Consider the following 13845-nt stretch of genomic DNA (forward strand, 5'->3'; position numbering starts at 1 on the left):
CCCCCAAGCTTGCCACTTGCCCATTGGCAGCTTTTTACAAATGCTAGTGCAGAGCTTAGATGGTAATTTAATTATGGGAAGGGATTACATGTCACTCAAAAGCCTTTCTCAGTAAGTAGCAGAAGGATCTTTTCGGATACATGTTTCCTGACTGACCAAGTTATTTAATAATCTAATAGTAATTGGATGGGAACTGTTCAGGAGTCATTGATATAGGTTTTCAAACCCCACTTTAAGAGTTTAACCACATTTAACCAGAGACATGGGATTTTATTAGAGAATAAATAACTGCAGTTGATGTTTGCACCCTCTCAGTTGTGGAATACTTTGATTTTTTCCTAGGCTACAGTAAATGCCCGCCCCCAGCGCATCCTTGACAGCTCCTCCCTCACGCAGTCTGCCCCAGCCAGCCCTACCAACAAGGGCATGCACATCCACCAAGTGGGGTAAGTAGCCTCCTAAATGTTGTTACCTTGCCGGTTCCAGCTGAGTGGATTTGTGCATTCGTTCCCCATCACAAGCCATTCAAAGCCACCCCAGTTAACTGAGATGCAGATGAGAAACTTGCAGTACTCTCAGTCGCTTTCTGTCTGGTCTTCCTCTAAACACTGGTAAAGGAGAAATCCCTGTAAAAAGCTGGGGATTTCCCTCTAGCGCCCTCATCAGGACAAGGAGGAGCCTGGCACACTGACTGCACGTAAGTGGAGAAGCAGGATAAAGACTCATGCTCTCATCCCTCATTGGTTTGATCTGAGGTAGATGGGACCTACATTTCCCCATAGAACTGATCTGTCTGCTCTCCACTCTGAAATGGTAAGGACCCAGGGTTACCTGATCAACAGCAGAGGCTGCGTCTAAATGATCCAGAGCAAGAATGACATGGGCAAGTCTGGGCTTTCGAAATGAGCTTCTGTTGTGGTTATTCCCAACCCCAACCTCTCGCCCAGTGGAAAACAACAGCTGGCCCTTGCACCCTTGCAAACGTCCTGCCAGAAAACCTCACAGCGGAAAGGGGACACAAACATGTAAAGATTCTGTAGCCATGTGTTTGTTACTGGCCATGGAACAGGGAAAACATCAGGTTATCTCTGCCTTATACTCTGCAGCTGACATGATCCCTGAACTCCTTGGTGAGCTAGAATCACTGTTAACATGTCTTGGGTAAGGTGCCATAACTGTGTTCCTATGAATCATTGTGACCATAGCAACCTCATTATTCCCCAGTGAGCAAAGCTGTTTAAATCTCTAGACCTGAATTTAGGTTTGGCACAGCAGCCAAGACTCGTTTTTATTTTGGAGGGAAATGGCAGTGAAGTATAAAGCCTAAAAAACAAAATAACAAACCTGTACCTTCTAAAATAAAAACAATGGCAAGGAAAGGTGCAGAGGTGGCACGGTTAGTGATTTTGAGGGCATGCCCTTCTCCAGCACCCAGGTTTATAGTCTAGTTGTAGTCATCCCCCGGTAGATGGATTTTCCACCTTGCTCATGTTGTAGGAAACTGGTCCTTTCTCAAAGGTGGAAGCCATTATTTGGTTGTATTCCACCCCAGAGAAGCCTGAATTTCAGTGGATGTTCATCAGCTTGGTTCAGAAAGTGTGTTCATCCCTGTGTTCTTTCCCAATACTAGAGGGTCTCCTCCAACTACCAGCACAAGCATCTCCAGCCTGACAAACGATGTGACAAAACCACCAGTCAGCCGGGACCTCCCATCTGTAAGACCTTCAAATGTAGGCAGTCTTGGGGTCCAGTACACCCCCCACTCCCACCAGTTCCCCAGGACGAGGAAAATGTTTGACAAAGGGCCAGATCAGGTAAAATGGATCTTTCTACTAGCCGTGACCCCTCTACCTTGTGTACTTTTTGTCACATGTCCTGTTCTTTGCTCTCCTACTTTCTAAATATCCTTCTTTGCTTTTTGCAGCTGCCACTGACTCCAGTTTAGTTTCCTCTAATCCTGCCAACATCAATAAAGTAAAAAATTTAATTGATTATTTTTCCTCGTCTCCAGGATAAATGTCGCTTTGTGGCTCTTGATGTGACATTACTACCTGCTGCTGCTTCAGAGAAGTGTTTAATTGGAAAAGGTTATTTATTGTTCTGTAAACATTCAGTTACTTTACATAAATTGAGACTGCTACCTCACCTTAATGAACAAAGTTTCAGAGACATTCTCAGAGGCCAGGAGTCAGTCGCTCTCCTTTATTGCAGGAGAGAATGTCAGATCCTTTCAACAAGCACCTTTAGTGTTGGTGGGCCCCACAGGAGCAGCCCTTGTCACACAGTTGTAGGTCATGGTGCACTCAGATCTTCATAATCCCTCTGCTACTGTCAGAATATGCATGTGTTCTCCATCAAGTCCATCCAGATAGAAAGAACAACAGTCCATACCGGCTGCAGTGGAGAAGCACACAGGTCAGATGCATCTAGTGTTTTCATTGTTCAGTGCCAAAAGGGTTCATTGGGTTGATGCTCAGACAATACTTGGTCCTTGTTTAGTACTTTTCAAAGGCGAGCAGGTGTAATTATCCCTACTTCACTAACAGGGAACCTGACACACACAGGTGGTGACTTGTTCTGCGTCAGTGGCAGGAGCAGGGAATGCAGCCCATGGGAACCCAGTGGAACTCCTGCCCCCATCCCATGCTAGGTCCATTTGACCAGAGCTGCCACCCCTGGGAGAGAATGCAGGAGTGTTTTAGTGTCTGACTGCAGAAGGAAGCCCAATGAGTCAGAGCTGGGGTCAGTGAGGGATTTACATACTGCCAGCACTGGCTAGAGCCAGGCAGGTGCTAGGCCTGTTTTCACACGTCATTTCATGCAGCCAATTCATTTCACTCTGAACTTGGATCTTTCTAGCCCTTGGAGGCTCTTTCGCAGAGGCTGCCAAACTGTACCACAGGTGAGAAAAACGGGGGGAAGCAGCTTCATCGCGGAAGGAGAAGAGCCCCACTCACTGGAGTGTGCAGATAGTGCTGTTAGAAAGTGCCACATGGTCAGACCTGGAGACGGGATTCCTCTCTGCACCGATGCAGCCCAGTCAGCAGCATTACAGCTTCCCTGCCCTAGCAGGACCAACCACCTCGGGGAGGAGAGGGGAATTCAGCCTCCCTGGCTCGTTCAGTCCTTGGCCTCTCTGCCAAGACTGCCACCTGTAACGATGCTCTCTGTGAGGTGGACAGCTGGCTGCTAGGAATTGGAGAGTGGCCACTGCACAGCAGTCAGATGGTCATGCCTTTGGCACACTACTGGGCAGGAGGGACCAGATTCCGGTCAGCAACTTAGAGCTGAAACTCAGTGTAGCCCATTACGAAGCCACCTCGGCCATGCAGTCCCAAAGACAGATACATCTTTAATGAGCTGGATGAGGGTTGATAGTGGCCTTTCCCTCCTTCTTCTATATGCCTTTTCACCCTTTTTATGCCTGTATGTATGCTGGCCCCTGTTCTGAGGTTTGGGCCAATAGTTTTTTCTTGAATCATTTTCCCTATCCCCAATTGTGCCCTATGCTAGACTCCAGACAGGCCATGGGAAGGAGCCAGTACTATTACTTCATGCTTACAAAATAGCAGTGTCCAGAGGCCTTAATCATTACTGGAGCCCATGCTATGTACAACATGTACAAGGTGAGGCGCGGCACCTTACTACGTAGGGAGGTTGTACCTTGCTACGTGGAGGGGTTGCACCTCAATACGTCAGGAGTGATGTGTAACTTGTTTGTACCAGTGTTGTCAGATGCTACCGGTGTGGTGCTCTGCTTTCTCCTGTGTTGATATCACTCGGCTGCGTGCGTGTGTGTGTTCCCTCTGTGTGCGGTCCCAGCTCTGCAGATAGCTGACACAGCAAACCTTACTTACTTACCAGTGTAAGTAAGGCCTTCACTTACTACCCTGGTTAGCGTCTCCATGCTCTCCCTGAGGAGCTAACAGAGGGGCTGTTCTTTCAAAGCGTGGCATGCACAATCTCATATCTCGGCAGCACCTTTCAGCATCTATCCGCTCAATTTCTCTTTGCGGTTGAAGTCGGCCTATGATATTAGTTCCGTGTGGGCTCTGGGAAGAGAGCCAGCACTTTGAATGGGGATGGACAGCATCATTAACAAAAAATGTTTCCCTCTGTGTTCTCTTCCTGGGCAGACCACTGATGATGCAGATGATGCTGTTGGACACAAAATCTTCATTTCGGCCACAATGCAGACAGGATTTTGTGACTGGAGCGCAAAATATTTTGCTCAACCGGTCATGAAGGTAATATTCTCCCTCCATTCATGTTTCTTGAATCACAGCCCTGGGATGCTGACCCCTGGAAATGTGGGCGCAATGCGCTCTCCCTTCCCTCGTCATTCCTTTTCTGTTCATCCTATGGAATGAGAACGTTGCTCGCACACCACCCTCCCTGCTACTTTTTTGATCCACGTAACCACCTTGCCTGTAAAATGTGGGCAGAGGAACAGAGAGACGATCAGAGGGAGGGGAGGATTTAGTGGCATGTTAGCAGAGAAAGAGCCCCAGAGTAGGAAGTAAAAGCTATGCCGGACCCATGTGAGTAGGAGTGCCAGTATGTGGGGAGGGTCTGCTTGTTGGTGCCACTGGTCCAGTCAGCTAAGCAGCGTTGCCTTCCTGTGAAGGTTGAGCATGGCTGCAGCTTCCAAAGAATTGTATTATCCATCAATAGCTGACATGCTGAGGCCGTGACTGAATTGTTACGCATCGCACAGTGGCAGTTAGGTGCTCCAGTTACATCCACCACGAGAAGCACAAATTACATACACAACTCAGAGTAACAAACAAAAATTCAGTCCCCCACTAAACAAAGTAACTGGGCCATGGACTAAACTCTGCAGCACTGATGCTCCAACAGTGAGAACAGATTCTAAAGCAGGGGAGGGGGGGGACCAGCCCCTGGTCGTGGGGCTTTCAGCCAAAGGAACTTGACAACAGATGTCTCCTCGATTATGAGGGTTTGTTTCAAAGCAGCAGGGTCCATGTCATATTAAGTATTTTGTGTGTTTTCCCCATAACTTCCCTTACTAGTTCCCTGAGACATTTGTGTTCAAAAGGGGGGTTTCTCCCTCCCCACTTGTCACCTTCTTCTTGCTTAATTCTATAGCAAAGTTATAATGCTGAATTGTCACATTGCGATCATTTCCATAACAGAGACATGTCGTAAGCAGAGGAGTGACTTCCTTACACTGGAGTTAACACTTCCCTAGCACACTGAGGACTAGGTGTACCTTGCAGATGTTAACTGATCCTCTCAAACCTACAAGATGGAATAGGGTGGGTGGGTAGATGGGTAAGTAAAGCAAAGCCAAGACTTGGTCACAGGTTCAAGCATGAGGCGGGTGTACGTCGTCACGGTGACGCTGGTCTCTACAGTTAATACCTGTCCAAATCCAATACACGCTTTTCTAGTAACTCTTTTAAGGCTTTGCTGGATGTGGAAGTCCCTCTTTTAAAAGCAAGTTTTGTTTTGTGTGTGCTTGTGACAACAAATGATCTTGCTCTGAGCCAGGCAGCACAAGGGTGTATTCAGGTTAACTTTCCTGGGAAAATGCTGGAGATTAATCATTCTTCCCTGCCAGCCCAGAGAACAAGAACAATAAAAACAACTTGGTTGTTACAATAAACGTCACTCTCCTTTTGCTGTGTAATGAAACCCCTGTATTCCAGCAGCAAGGGCACAGACGCGGCTTTCTTCCCACCTTTGCATTTAGGTTTCTGGATGTCTGATGCTAAAACAAGTGGAGGAAATCATTGAGGATGCTGCCTTAAGTGAAGACTATTTAATCCCAGTGTCAGCAGAACGTGTCCTCCACTCCAAGTTAGATTTGATCCTGCTTGCTTGAGTGCAGGTTTAGAGCTGTGACCTACTCACAGGCATCTTGTAAAATCTCCTTTATCTCAGAAAGGGGGTTTGACAGCAACTGAGGATCTGAAATAGTGCCCAGGAAAAACTCCCGCAGCCTTGATTACTTAAAAGAAATTACAATTACAGTAAGGAAAGAGGGTGGCAGTGGAAATTGTGGTGATGCTGAATCTCCTTTGAGATACATGGGCAGGAGACAGACAGAGGACTTTGTGTGGGGGTAGGTGAGGGTGGGAGACTGGGAGAGGAGTTGTGGCTGCAGAAGGGGCGGTAAATTAGAATGGGTGGTTGGCAAGCCTCAAATTGTTTGCTTGGGAAAATCTGTATTTTCTTAGCCCTGGAGGGTGGAGGGGAGATGGCTAATGCTGATCTCAGGGCAGATTAACATGGTGTTTCCAAAGACGCGTCATGCAGGGATTTGGAACTGACAGCACAGGTACTTTGACTGCTGAGGGGAAAGAAATGTGTGCTGCCAGGACTGCCAATGCGTGGATTCTGGGGAATTCCTGGATCGCAAGGTTGCAGAAGTTTGTGGGAGAGGAAGGACATGGGAAGTGCTGGGTACAGACTGATTCGGGTGTGAAGAGGTAGCCTGCATTGGCATCGTGTTTTGCCCACTCTGTGGCATCTAAGTGCTGACTTTTAAGAGGTTGTGATTTACCAGACACTGTGGTGATTCCCTTGGGTGGAAATGATCTGCCCCTGATCTCTGCTGTACACCTCAGACAATGTATGAGAGCAGATTTGGACAGTCTCAGAGACTTGTGTCCAGAGGCTGTGATAGTTTGATCTGGTCGAGTGTCTGAATAATTGCCACAGCGACAATATGAAAGCTATTAATATGTGTCCAAAGAATATTAATTGGGAAATGGGAGTGTTCATGGCTGCCCAGAAAATGTGTGCGGTATGGCATAGAAACATTACGAGCTCTGACATCTCTACATCTGTTGGTAGGGCCCTACGAAATTCACAGTCAGGAAAAACATCACGGACCGTGATATCTGATCTTTTGTATGCTTTTACCCTATACTGTACCCTATATACTCACGGGGGAGACCAGCGTTTCTCAGATTGGGGATCCTGACCCAAAAGAGAGTTGCAGGGGGGTCGCAAGGTTATTTTAGGGGGGGGTTACAATATTGCCACCCTTACTTTTGTGCTGCCTTCAGAGCTGGGTGGCCAGAGAATGGCGGCTGCTGACTGAGGGCCCAGCTCTGCAGGCAGCAGCGCAGAAGTAAATTCATTACACAGCAAAGCCCCAGCAGAGAGATTACTACCATACCAGGCCATCCTTCCTTCTGTGCTGCTGCTGGCGGCAACACTGCCTTCAGAGCTGGGCTCCTGGCCAGCAGCCGCCGCTCTCCAGCTGCCCACCCCAGCTCTGAGGCAGCACCGCGCAGAAATAAGGGTAGCAGTACCGCAACTCCTCTCTACAATAACCTTGCGGACCCCCTCCCCCACAACTCCTCTTTGAGTTCAGACTCCTACAATTACAACACTGTGAAATTTCAGATTGAAATAGCTGAAATAATTAAATAGACAATTTTTTAAATACTATGACATTGAAATTGACCAAAATGGACTGTGAATTTGGTAGAGCCCTATCTATTGGTTAGGTCTCAGAGGATCTTTCAAGCATTAAGTTGTCAGTATTTTGGAGCAGAAACCTTGTCTGTGATTTCTCTCGCCACCCTAACACAAACTCCAGCCTCCAGCCATTGTGGAACATAACCAGGAACGCCATTCCACTGTAACGTAATTGTCCTTTGCTCTAGGCACCGCATGTGAGTCGGTTTGTAGGAGGGGAGAAGTAATGGCAGTAGAAATGTTTGTATGGCAGGGAGTGAAGATTGCAGGGAGATGCGTTCCCTGCTTGTGGTTGAGGACTCCTGGATACAGAAGGAAGGAGGGAGGAGAGATGGGGGGGGGGATGCAGTGAGTGGGTCAAGAGCATGGGTGGGGAGGTAGGCCAAAGCAGGACTGGTGGGGCCCAGGTAATGGGAGGGTGTGGGGGAATAGTGCAGGCTGGCTGGCTGGCTCAGTATGCAAATTCCAGGACATGATATGTATAGCTGTCTAAATGATTACCAACTCCTCCCAACAGCATATCTTTCCTGTTCAAAAAAATGGGAAATTCAGTAGCAAACATATCTGTTAATACAGAGTTACGGTTGCTTGCTGGTATGTAGTCCCCTTGCTGGTACATAGTCCTCTTGTAGACAAGTTTGAGCAAAACTCAAAGGTTGCACCTTAACTGCTCTCTTTCCGCAGTGCCCCTGGGTGCCCGTTAACACATACACCTTTGCTTGGCCAGTCCCACCATGGCTGAAATGTACGAGCTCTGCACCTCCTTTTACAGACCATTAACTCTCACCCACAGGATTCCATCTAACACAATTAAAGGACAAAGTGTGTGGGGGGGGAGTTTGTCAATTCCTCATTCCCTCTGTTCCCTGGAGCTGGCCGTAGCCCCTGGGAATTATTTGTAGACACTATAATGCAGTCAGGGTGTTAGGTGTCCTACACTAACTGGTGGAGGCAGAAGTTGGGCCTGCACAGTAAAGGACTAGATGTGATAGGAGGACATGTGAGTTACTTTGAGGTATGTGACACAGCTGTGACTGTGATATGAGAGGATCTATGTTTTGCACCCTCCAACGTGTGTGAGCAAAGGAAGGGAGCGACATGTGTACCTTCACAATGCAGTATGCATCATTTCAGTGCAGAATTGTGTATATTATATAAAGAGCCGAGCACCAGGGTTTAGTAGAAAGGGAATTGTCAGTAGCAAGCTGGGATAGGAGAGCAATTTAAGCATTTATTACCTGCATGCACTCCAGGTAACGCGAGCGTGGTCAGCGTCAGGTGTAGCTGCACTCAATGGCAGAGGCAATAGTTAGTTCTGCTTGGTAGAACTGTGGTTGTGAGCTCTGTGGATTACTTGGGGGTGTATAAGAGAGCTGTGATTGTGATATGAGGGGATCTATGTTTTGCATCCTCGTGTGTGAGAGCAAAGGGAAGAGGTGCATGTGTACCTTCAGGACGCAGTATGTGTCATTTCTGTGTAGGCTGTGTCAGTAGCAGGGCACAGGGCTTTTATTACCAAGGATATCAGCCGTGAGGTGGAATATGCGAGCATTCTAATGCGTTAAAGCTGATTAAGTGAAAGTGTAGTTGAGATGGTATCCTGCGGGTAAGTGTGAGGGATTTGTAAAAGGTTGTGAAATGTTTCTTAAATTGTAATGTGTGGTATTCTTTCTGGGGAGCTGGCTGTGTGTGTGTGTGTGTGTGTGTGTGTGTTTTCCGGGATCTGGAACCTCCTGAAACTTACGTTGCCAAGGGCCAGTGCGAGTATGTATGTATTAATCTATTGCTCAGAGAGAGTAGAGGGAAGATGTCATGGGCAACCTTTGCAGTTGTTTTGTCCTTTTTGTCTTTTAATTGTGTTAAATGAAATCTTGTGGGTGAGAGTGAACGGGTTGTAAAAGGAGGTGCAGAGCTCATACATTTCAGCAGCTGTGGGGTAGAAGAGTAAATGGGGTGTGTGTTAACAGGCATATTGGGGGATTGCTGAAGAAGAGCAGAGTTAAGGTTGTGGGGAAGATCTTACCTGTGCATTTCTTACTTTTTAGAAGTTTGTTTTGCTCAACTCAATGTTCTGCAAGGGAACAGCATACCACCAAGCAACCATACCTCTTAATTACTTTGGTTTTTTGCCATTGAATTACAGTGTGTGTCTGTCACACAAACCAATAATATGATGGTGCTCAAACAGGAAAGGAATCAGAGGAATACTGCTGAGTGCATATTTTTATAAACATCTGCTGGTTATTTACGTTTTTCGAGTAGATGGAAAAATTGTATTTCATGAGTAGGAAATTCCTCCCACCCTAAGCAAGAACAATGAGGCATCCATTACTGCTCATTCTTGAAGCACGTGGTGTGTTTTGTTTTTTAAATATCAGGATAGGGTAACAATGTGAGCTAATTGGCTGCGTGTCTGTGTTTTATGAAACTAGCTACACTGTAGGCAGGTTTCCAAGTATCTTAATTTTTTTTTATGTGAATTACTAAGAGGAAATAAAATCATTGGTCCAGTGCTTCATCAGCTCTACTGCTAGTGTAAGTAATTTTCTCTTGACAACAGCAGCAGCAAAGCCAGTAATACATTGGGAAATATTTCTGACCTATGGGGTTTAGTTGCCAGATTAAACTTCAAGCTTTTGGGCTTTATACAAAAATTGGCTTTGGTTAAGATGAGTTTCAGGGTCTCATTTCTAAGTGCAGAAAATGGTAAGTAAGTTTATAAAGGGAAAAAAAGAGAGCGAGAGAGAATTGGGGCTGATGGTGCCATTTAAAAATGGGTAATGTTTTGTCTCTCAATGCTTATTAAAAACATTTGTCTACTTTCGAGGATAGTTGCTCACAAGAGTGGTGTCTTATTAATATAATAAATCACTGTAGACAGCCAATCAAAAAGCAACATTGGCTTGTGTATGGGGAGCGATTATTTGAGCTTGAGTACTTCACGTGCATGAAACAAAATTACTTTTCTTTTTTTTTAGAAAAAGAAAATTTTGAAGCTCTATGAATACTAATTTGATATAAGGGGAAATGGGCTGAGAGTCAATCATGTGAATACACAGAGCCTCTTTCTGCATCCATTAGGCCCAAATAATTTGTTGGGTGTTTTTCCCTAAAAATTGGGATGTTCTGAGAACTGCAAAAGAACTGTGTTCATAAACAGAATTTGTACCATGGTTATTTCATCAGCCACGTGGTTCCATCCTTTTTCCAACATGATAGAAAGAGTGGTAATATTTGATATAGTGAGAGTTCTATAATGGTTTCCATTCTAACCCCCTGTTTTCAGGGATTCATTTTCATCATTCAGGATGAAGTTTTCTGGGCTTAGTGTCTGACTAGAGATGAGTGGGTGTGGGGGAAGGGCATTGAGCAAAATCAGTTCTTTTCTCTTAATATAAGGAGGCAGGTGGGGGGGGGAAGAATCAGTTCCTCATTATTTCTGAAAAATATTTTTGCAAGGGGCTCGAACAGCTCAAGGACTGAAATGGCTGGCGGTGGAAAGATTAGTTTTGGACTGTGACTTGCTCACTGAGGAGAAATGCCTTTGAGTGTTCAGGTTTTGATTTGACGGAGTTCTGAGCGTTTGAAGGTTGCACTCTTCAAGTACCCAGTAAATTTTAGCAATAGCACAAAACTTGTAGTGCCCATAGGTACAGGAGGCGGCACTGGGCGTACGTGCATAGCTAACTTACCTATTCTGTGAAGTAGTTACCGAGCATGGGTGGTGGGTGAGGGAAAGACTCTGCAGGAGGAACTTTTGGCTCTCTCCTTAGTCATCTTGTAAGGTGTGCAGTGAGCGAACAATGCAGAGCTTCACAGGAGGTTTGTTCACTGTGAATCTTCTAGGGTAAAAACTGCACACTTCCTCAGATGCACAGGAGAGGCGCTTCATTGTGTACATCTCATAAGGCACACAGGACAGGATATTCCAGTGGTGTGGAGCCACATAGTTTGAGAGCATTGATTGCTTTCATAAAAAATAAAAATAAAAAAGAGCCTGGAAAATCTCTCTTTGAGAACATTTAGGTTGCTTGGTTAAGCACTCAGAAGTCAGAATATGTTAATGTTAAGGTTGGATGCACAACCTTAACTCTTCCCCTGTGTGCATATTAACAAATTTCTCAAATGATACAATATAAAATACATTTTTTTTCCCACAGCCCTTGGGCTTGTCAACCTGGAGACTTTGTTATGGGGTTCAGGGTGTAAACCAGACCAGTGAGGGGTTGTCACCACTTGCCCTGCAACCCTGGTGCCTTTCAGTGCTTTGCTGCTGTAGCTCCTAGTCTGAGACACTTGCAACCAGCCTACAAGCATTCAGGCCACACCCTGAGTGTCTGTGTGCTAGACAACCCTACTTCAGCAGCTCTGTCTCTGGCTTTCACCAGCCTTGGTTACGACCAGCAAGGGGACCCCAACACATTCCCAGGCCCAAATTTCCCAGAAGTGTGTGCCCTGAAATGTCCAGCCCTCTCCTGGACAGTTCAGAGAAATAGTATGGGTTGTTTGTTCCTCTAAACCAAAGTGGGGTGTGCGCACCTCAGAGGGTGGCAAGAGGATCCTTTGGGGTGCGCGCCTCTGGAGCAGCGCCGCTTCGGCAGTTCGGGCGGGAGTCCAAGTGCCTTTTTATTTTTTTTGCTTGGGGCGGCAAAAATGGTAGAGCCGGCCCTGCGTCGCGGCAGGGGGTGCGTGCTCAAAAATTTTTTACTGATAGGGGTGCGCGATCAAAAAAGTTTGGAGACGACTGCTCTAAAGACACAAAAGTACCCGCAGCTTATTAACTGGGGTAAATACACCCTGACCTTTTAAACACAGCACCGAGTTGATTTATTGTAAAAATAAAACAAATGTGTTAACAATAAGACATAGATTAGGTGATGCCAAGTATAAGGAGTAAAGTTAGAAAGAGTTATAAGCAAATAAAAGTGAAAACATGCATCTAAAACTTAATCTAGCAAGGAACAGGTTTTGTTCAGGATGGTTTCTCTCCTATATGCAGTTTCCAGACTTCAGCCTCCCCCTTGGTTGAAGGACTCATCTTTCTCAGCTTGCAAGAGCTTTGGCTTCTTGTCTGTCTGTCTAGTGATGGAAGCCACAGATGGCTTCTGTCTTTCCTTATATTTTCCTGAGTTCAGTGACTTTGTTTCAGGAGGCTTGATGGTATCTCATGCTGCTCTTCCCTTCCTGTGGGCCTTCCATCCCCCTGTAGGTAAATGGGGCTTCCATTGTTTTGATTCCACCATGCTTCTTTTACATAAGAGACTGGTAAATAGCTGCCCTCCCTCTTGTCGGGGAGGGAACCTGTTTCTCCTTGCTTAGCCACAGACTTTAAAGCATAAAATTGTTAAGTATCCATATTTCCTCATATATTGTTAATGGATATTTTGCACAGTGAAATTAATCACCAGTGTGTCATTACCTCCCAGGAAAGACTGCGCTCTATATATTTTGATAATACAGTAGCATCAGATACAATCAGTTGATTCAATTGCTTCTCGCTGGAGATCCAGTCGCCCATCTTTATAGATCTGTAAACCTTTGAAATGGATTCTGCACAGGGTTACCCCTCAAAGTAAAGTTTATTCAAGCTATGAGGAAGGTGACATGGAGTCTGGTGGTGAAGGAAGCGCCATGCCCTTTCTTCCCCCATTTCTAAGCTCTGTTTACTTAATATATAAAAAATGGACCTTCATTGTCTTTGCCTGAAGATCAGGCTGGTCACAGAATCAAATAAATCTGTTAGTCTTTAAGGTGCCACCAGACTCCTTGTTGTTTTTACAGAATCAAATACACATTCCTGTGTTGGAAGGCTTGTCTACCAACTCCTCCTGACGTGCCTGGTTTAAACACACTTAAGTCATAATTCCAGCATAACTACCTACCGTCTGGGTGTGTATATCACTAAAGAATATTCATGCTCAGTGAGTTTAGTTTTCAAATGATACCTCATGAGGTGTATTTTGTACAAAGATTATAACAATAGTGTGTAGGGTGTGAATAAGGATGCTTAGTGTCACTGACTTACTGCATGGCAAGCCATGGTGCGAATCTACAGTGCCCTGCCCTGCCCTGCCATGTACTAAGTCTTCAAATAGACATTTTTGTAATTTACTTCCATTCCTGTTTCCTGTATTTTCATTGTATACTGCTCCAGTATATCTTTTCTCCTTGAAGTTCCCTCCTTTCCAAGTCATGTATATATATTAATAATTAAGGGCCTTGGCGCATCCTGCACTTAGGTACAAAGCAGAAGAGGGGCAGAAAGCCCCCCTTACTCTTTTGTGCCAATGCGATGTATTACCACTGCATTCCCTTCCCACAACTGTGCAGGGCGTGGGCGGAGCCTTGATCCCGCCTCCCCAAGGGACCTGGAAATGAGCGCACGCTGTC

The 13845-nt window shown here is 45.7% G+C and overlaps 1 protein-coding gene across 2 annotated transcripts in view; it reads left to right on the forward strand.

The window, feature by feature from the left end:
• Positions 1-13845, forward strand: part of RPTOR (regulatory associated protein of MTOR complex 1) — a 293281-nt gene that overhangs the window by 235496 nt on the left and 43940 nt on the right. For both annotated transcript variants that reach the window (XM_054047579.1, XM_054047580.1), the window contains exons 22-24: positions 343-446; positions 1631-1814; positions 4137-4247. In XM_054047579.1, coding sequence (XP_053903554.1) covers positions 343-446; positions 1631-1814; positions 4137-4247 — 399 coding nt within the window. The remainder of the gene's footprint in view (positions 1-342; positions 447-1630; positions 1815-4136; positions 4248-13845) is intronic.

The sequence above is a fragment of the Malaclemys terrapin genome, chromosome 13 (assembly GCF_027887155.1).
Source record: "Malaclemys terrapin pileata isolate rMalTer1 chromosome 13, rMalTer1.hap1, whole genome shotgun sequence".
NCBI classification, from domain to species: Eukaryota; Metazoa; Chordata; order Testudines; family Emydidae; genus Malaclemys; species Malaclemys terrapin.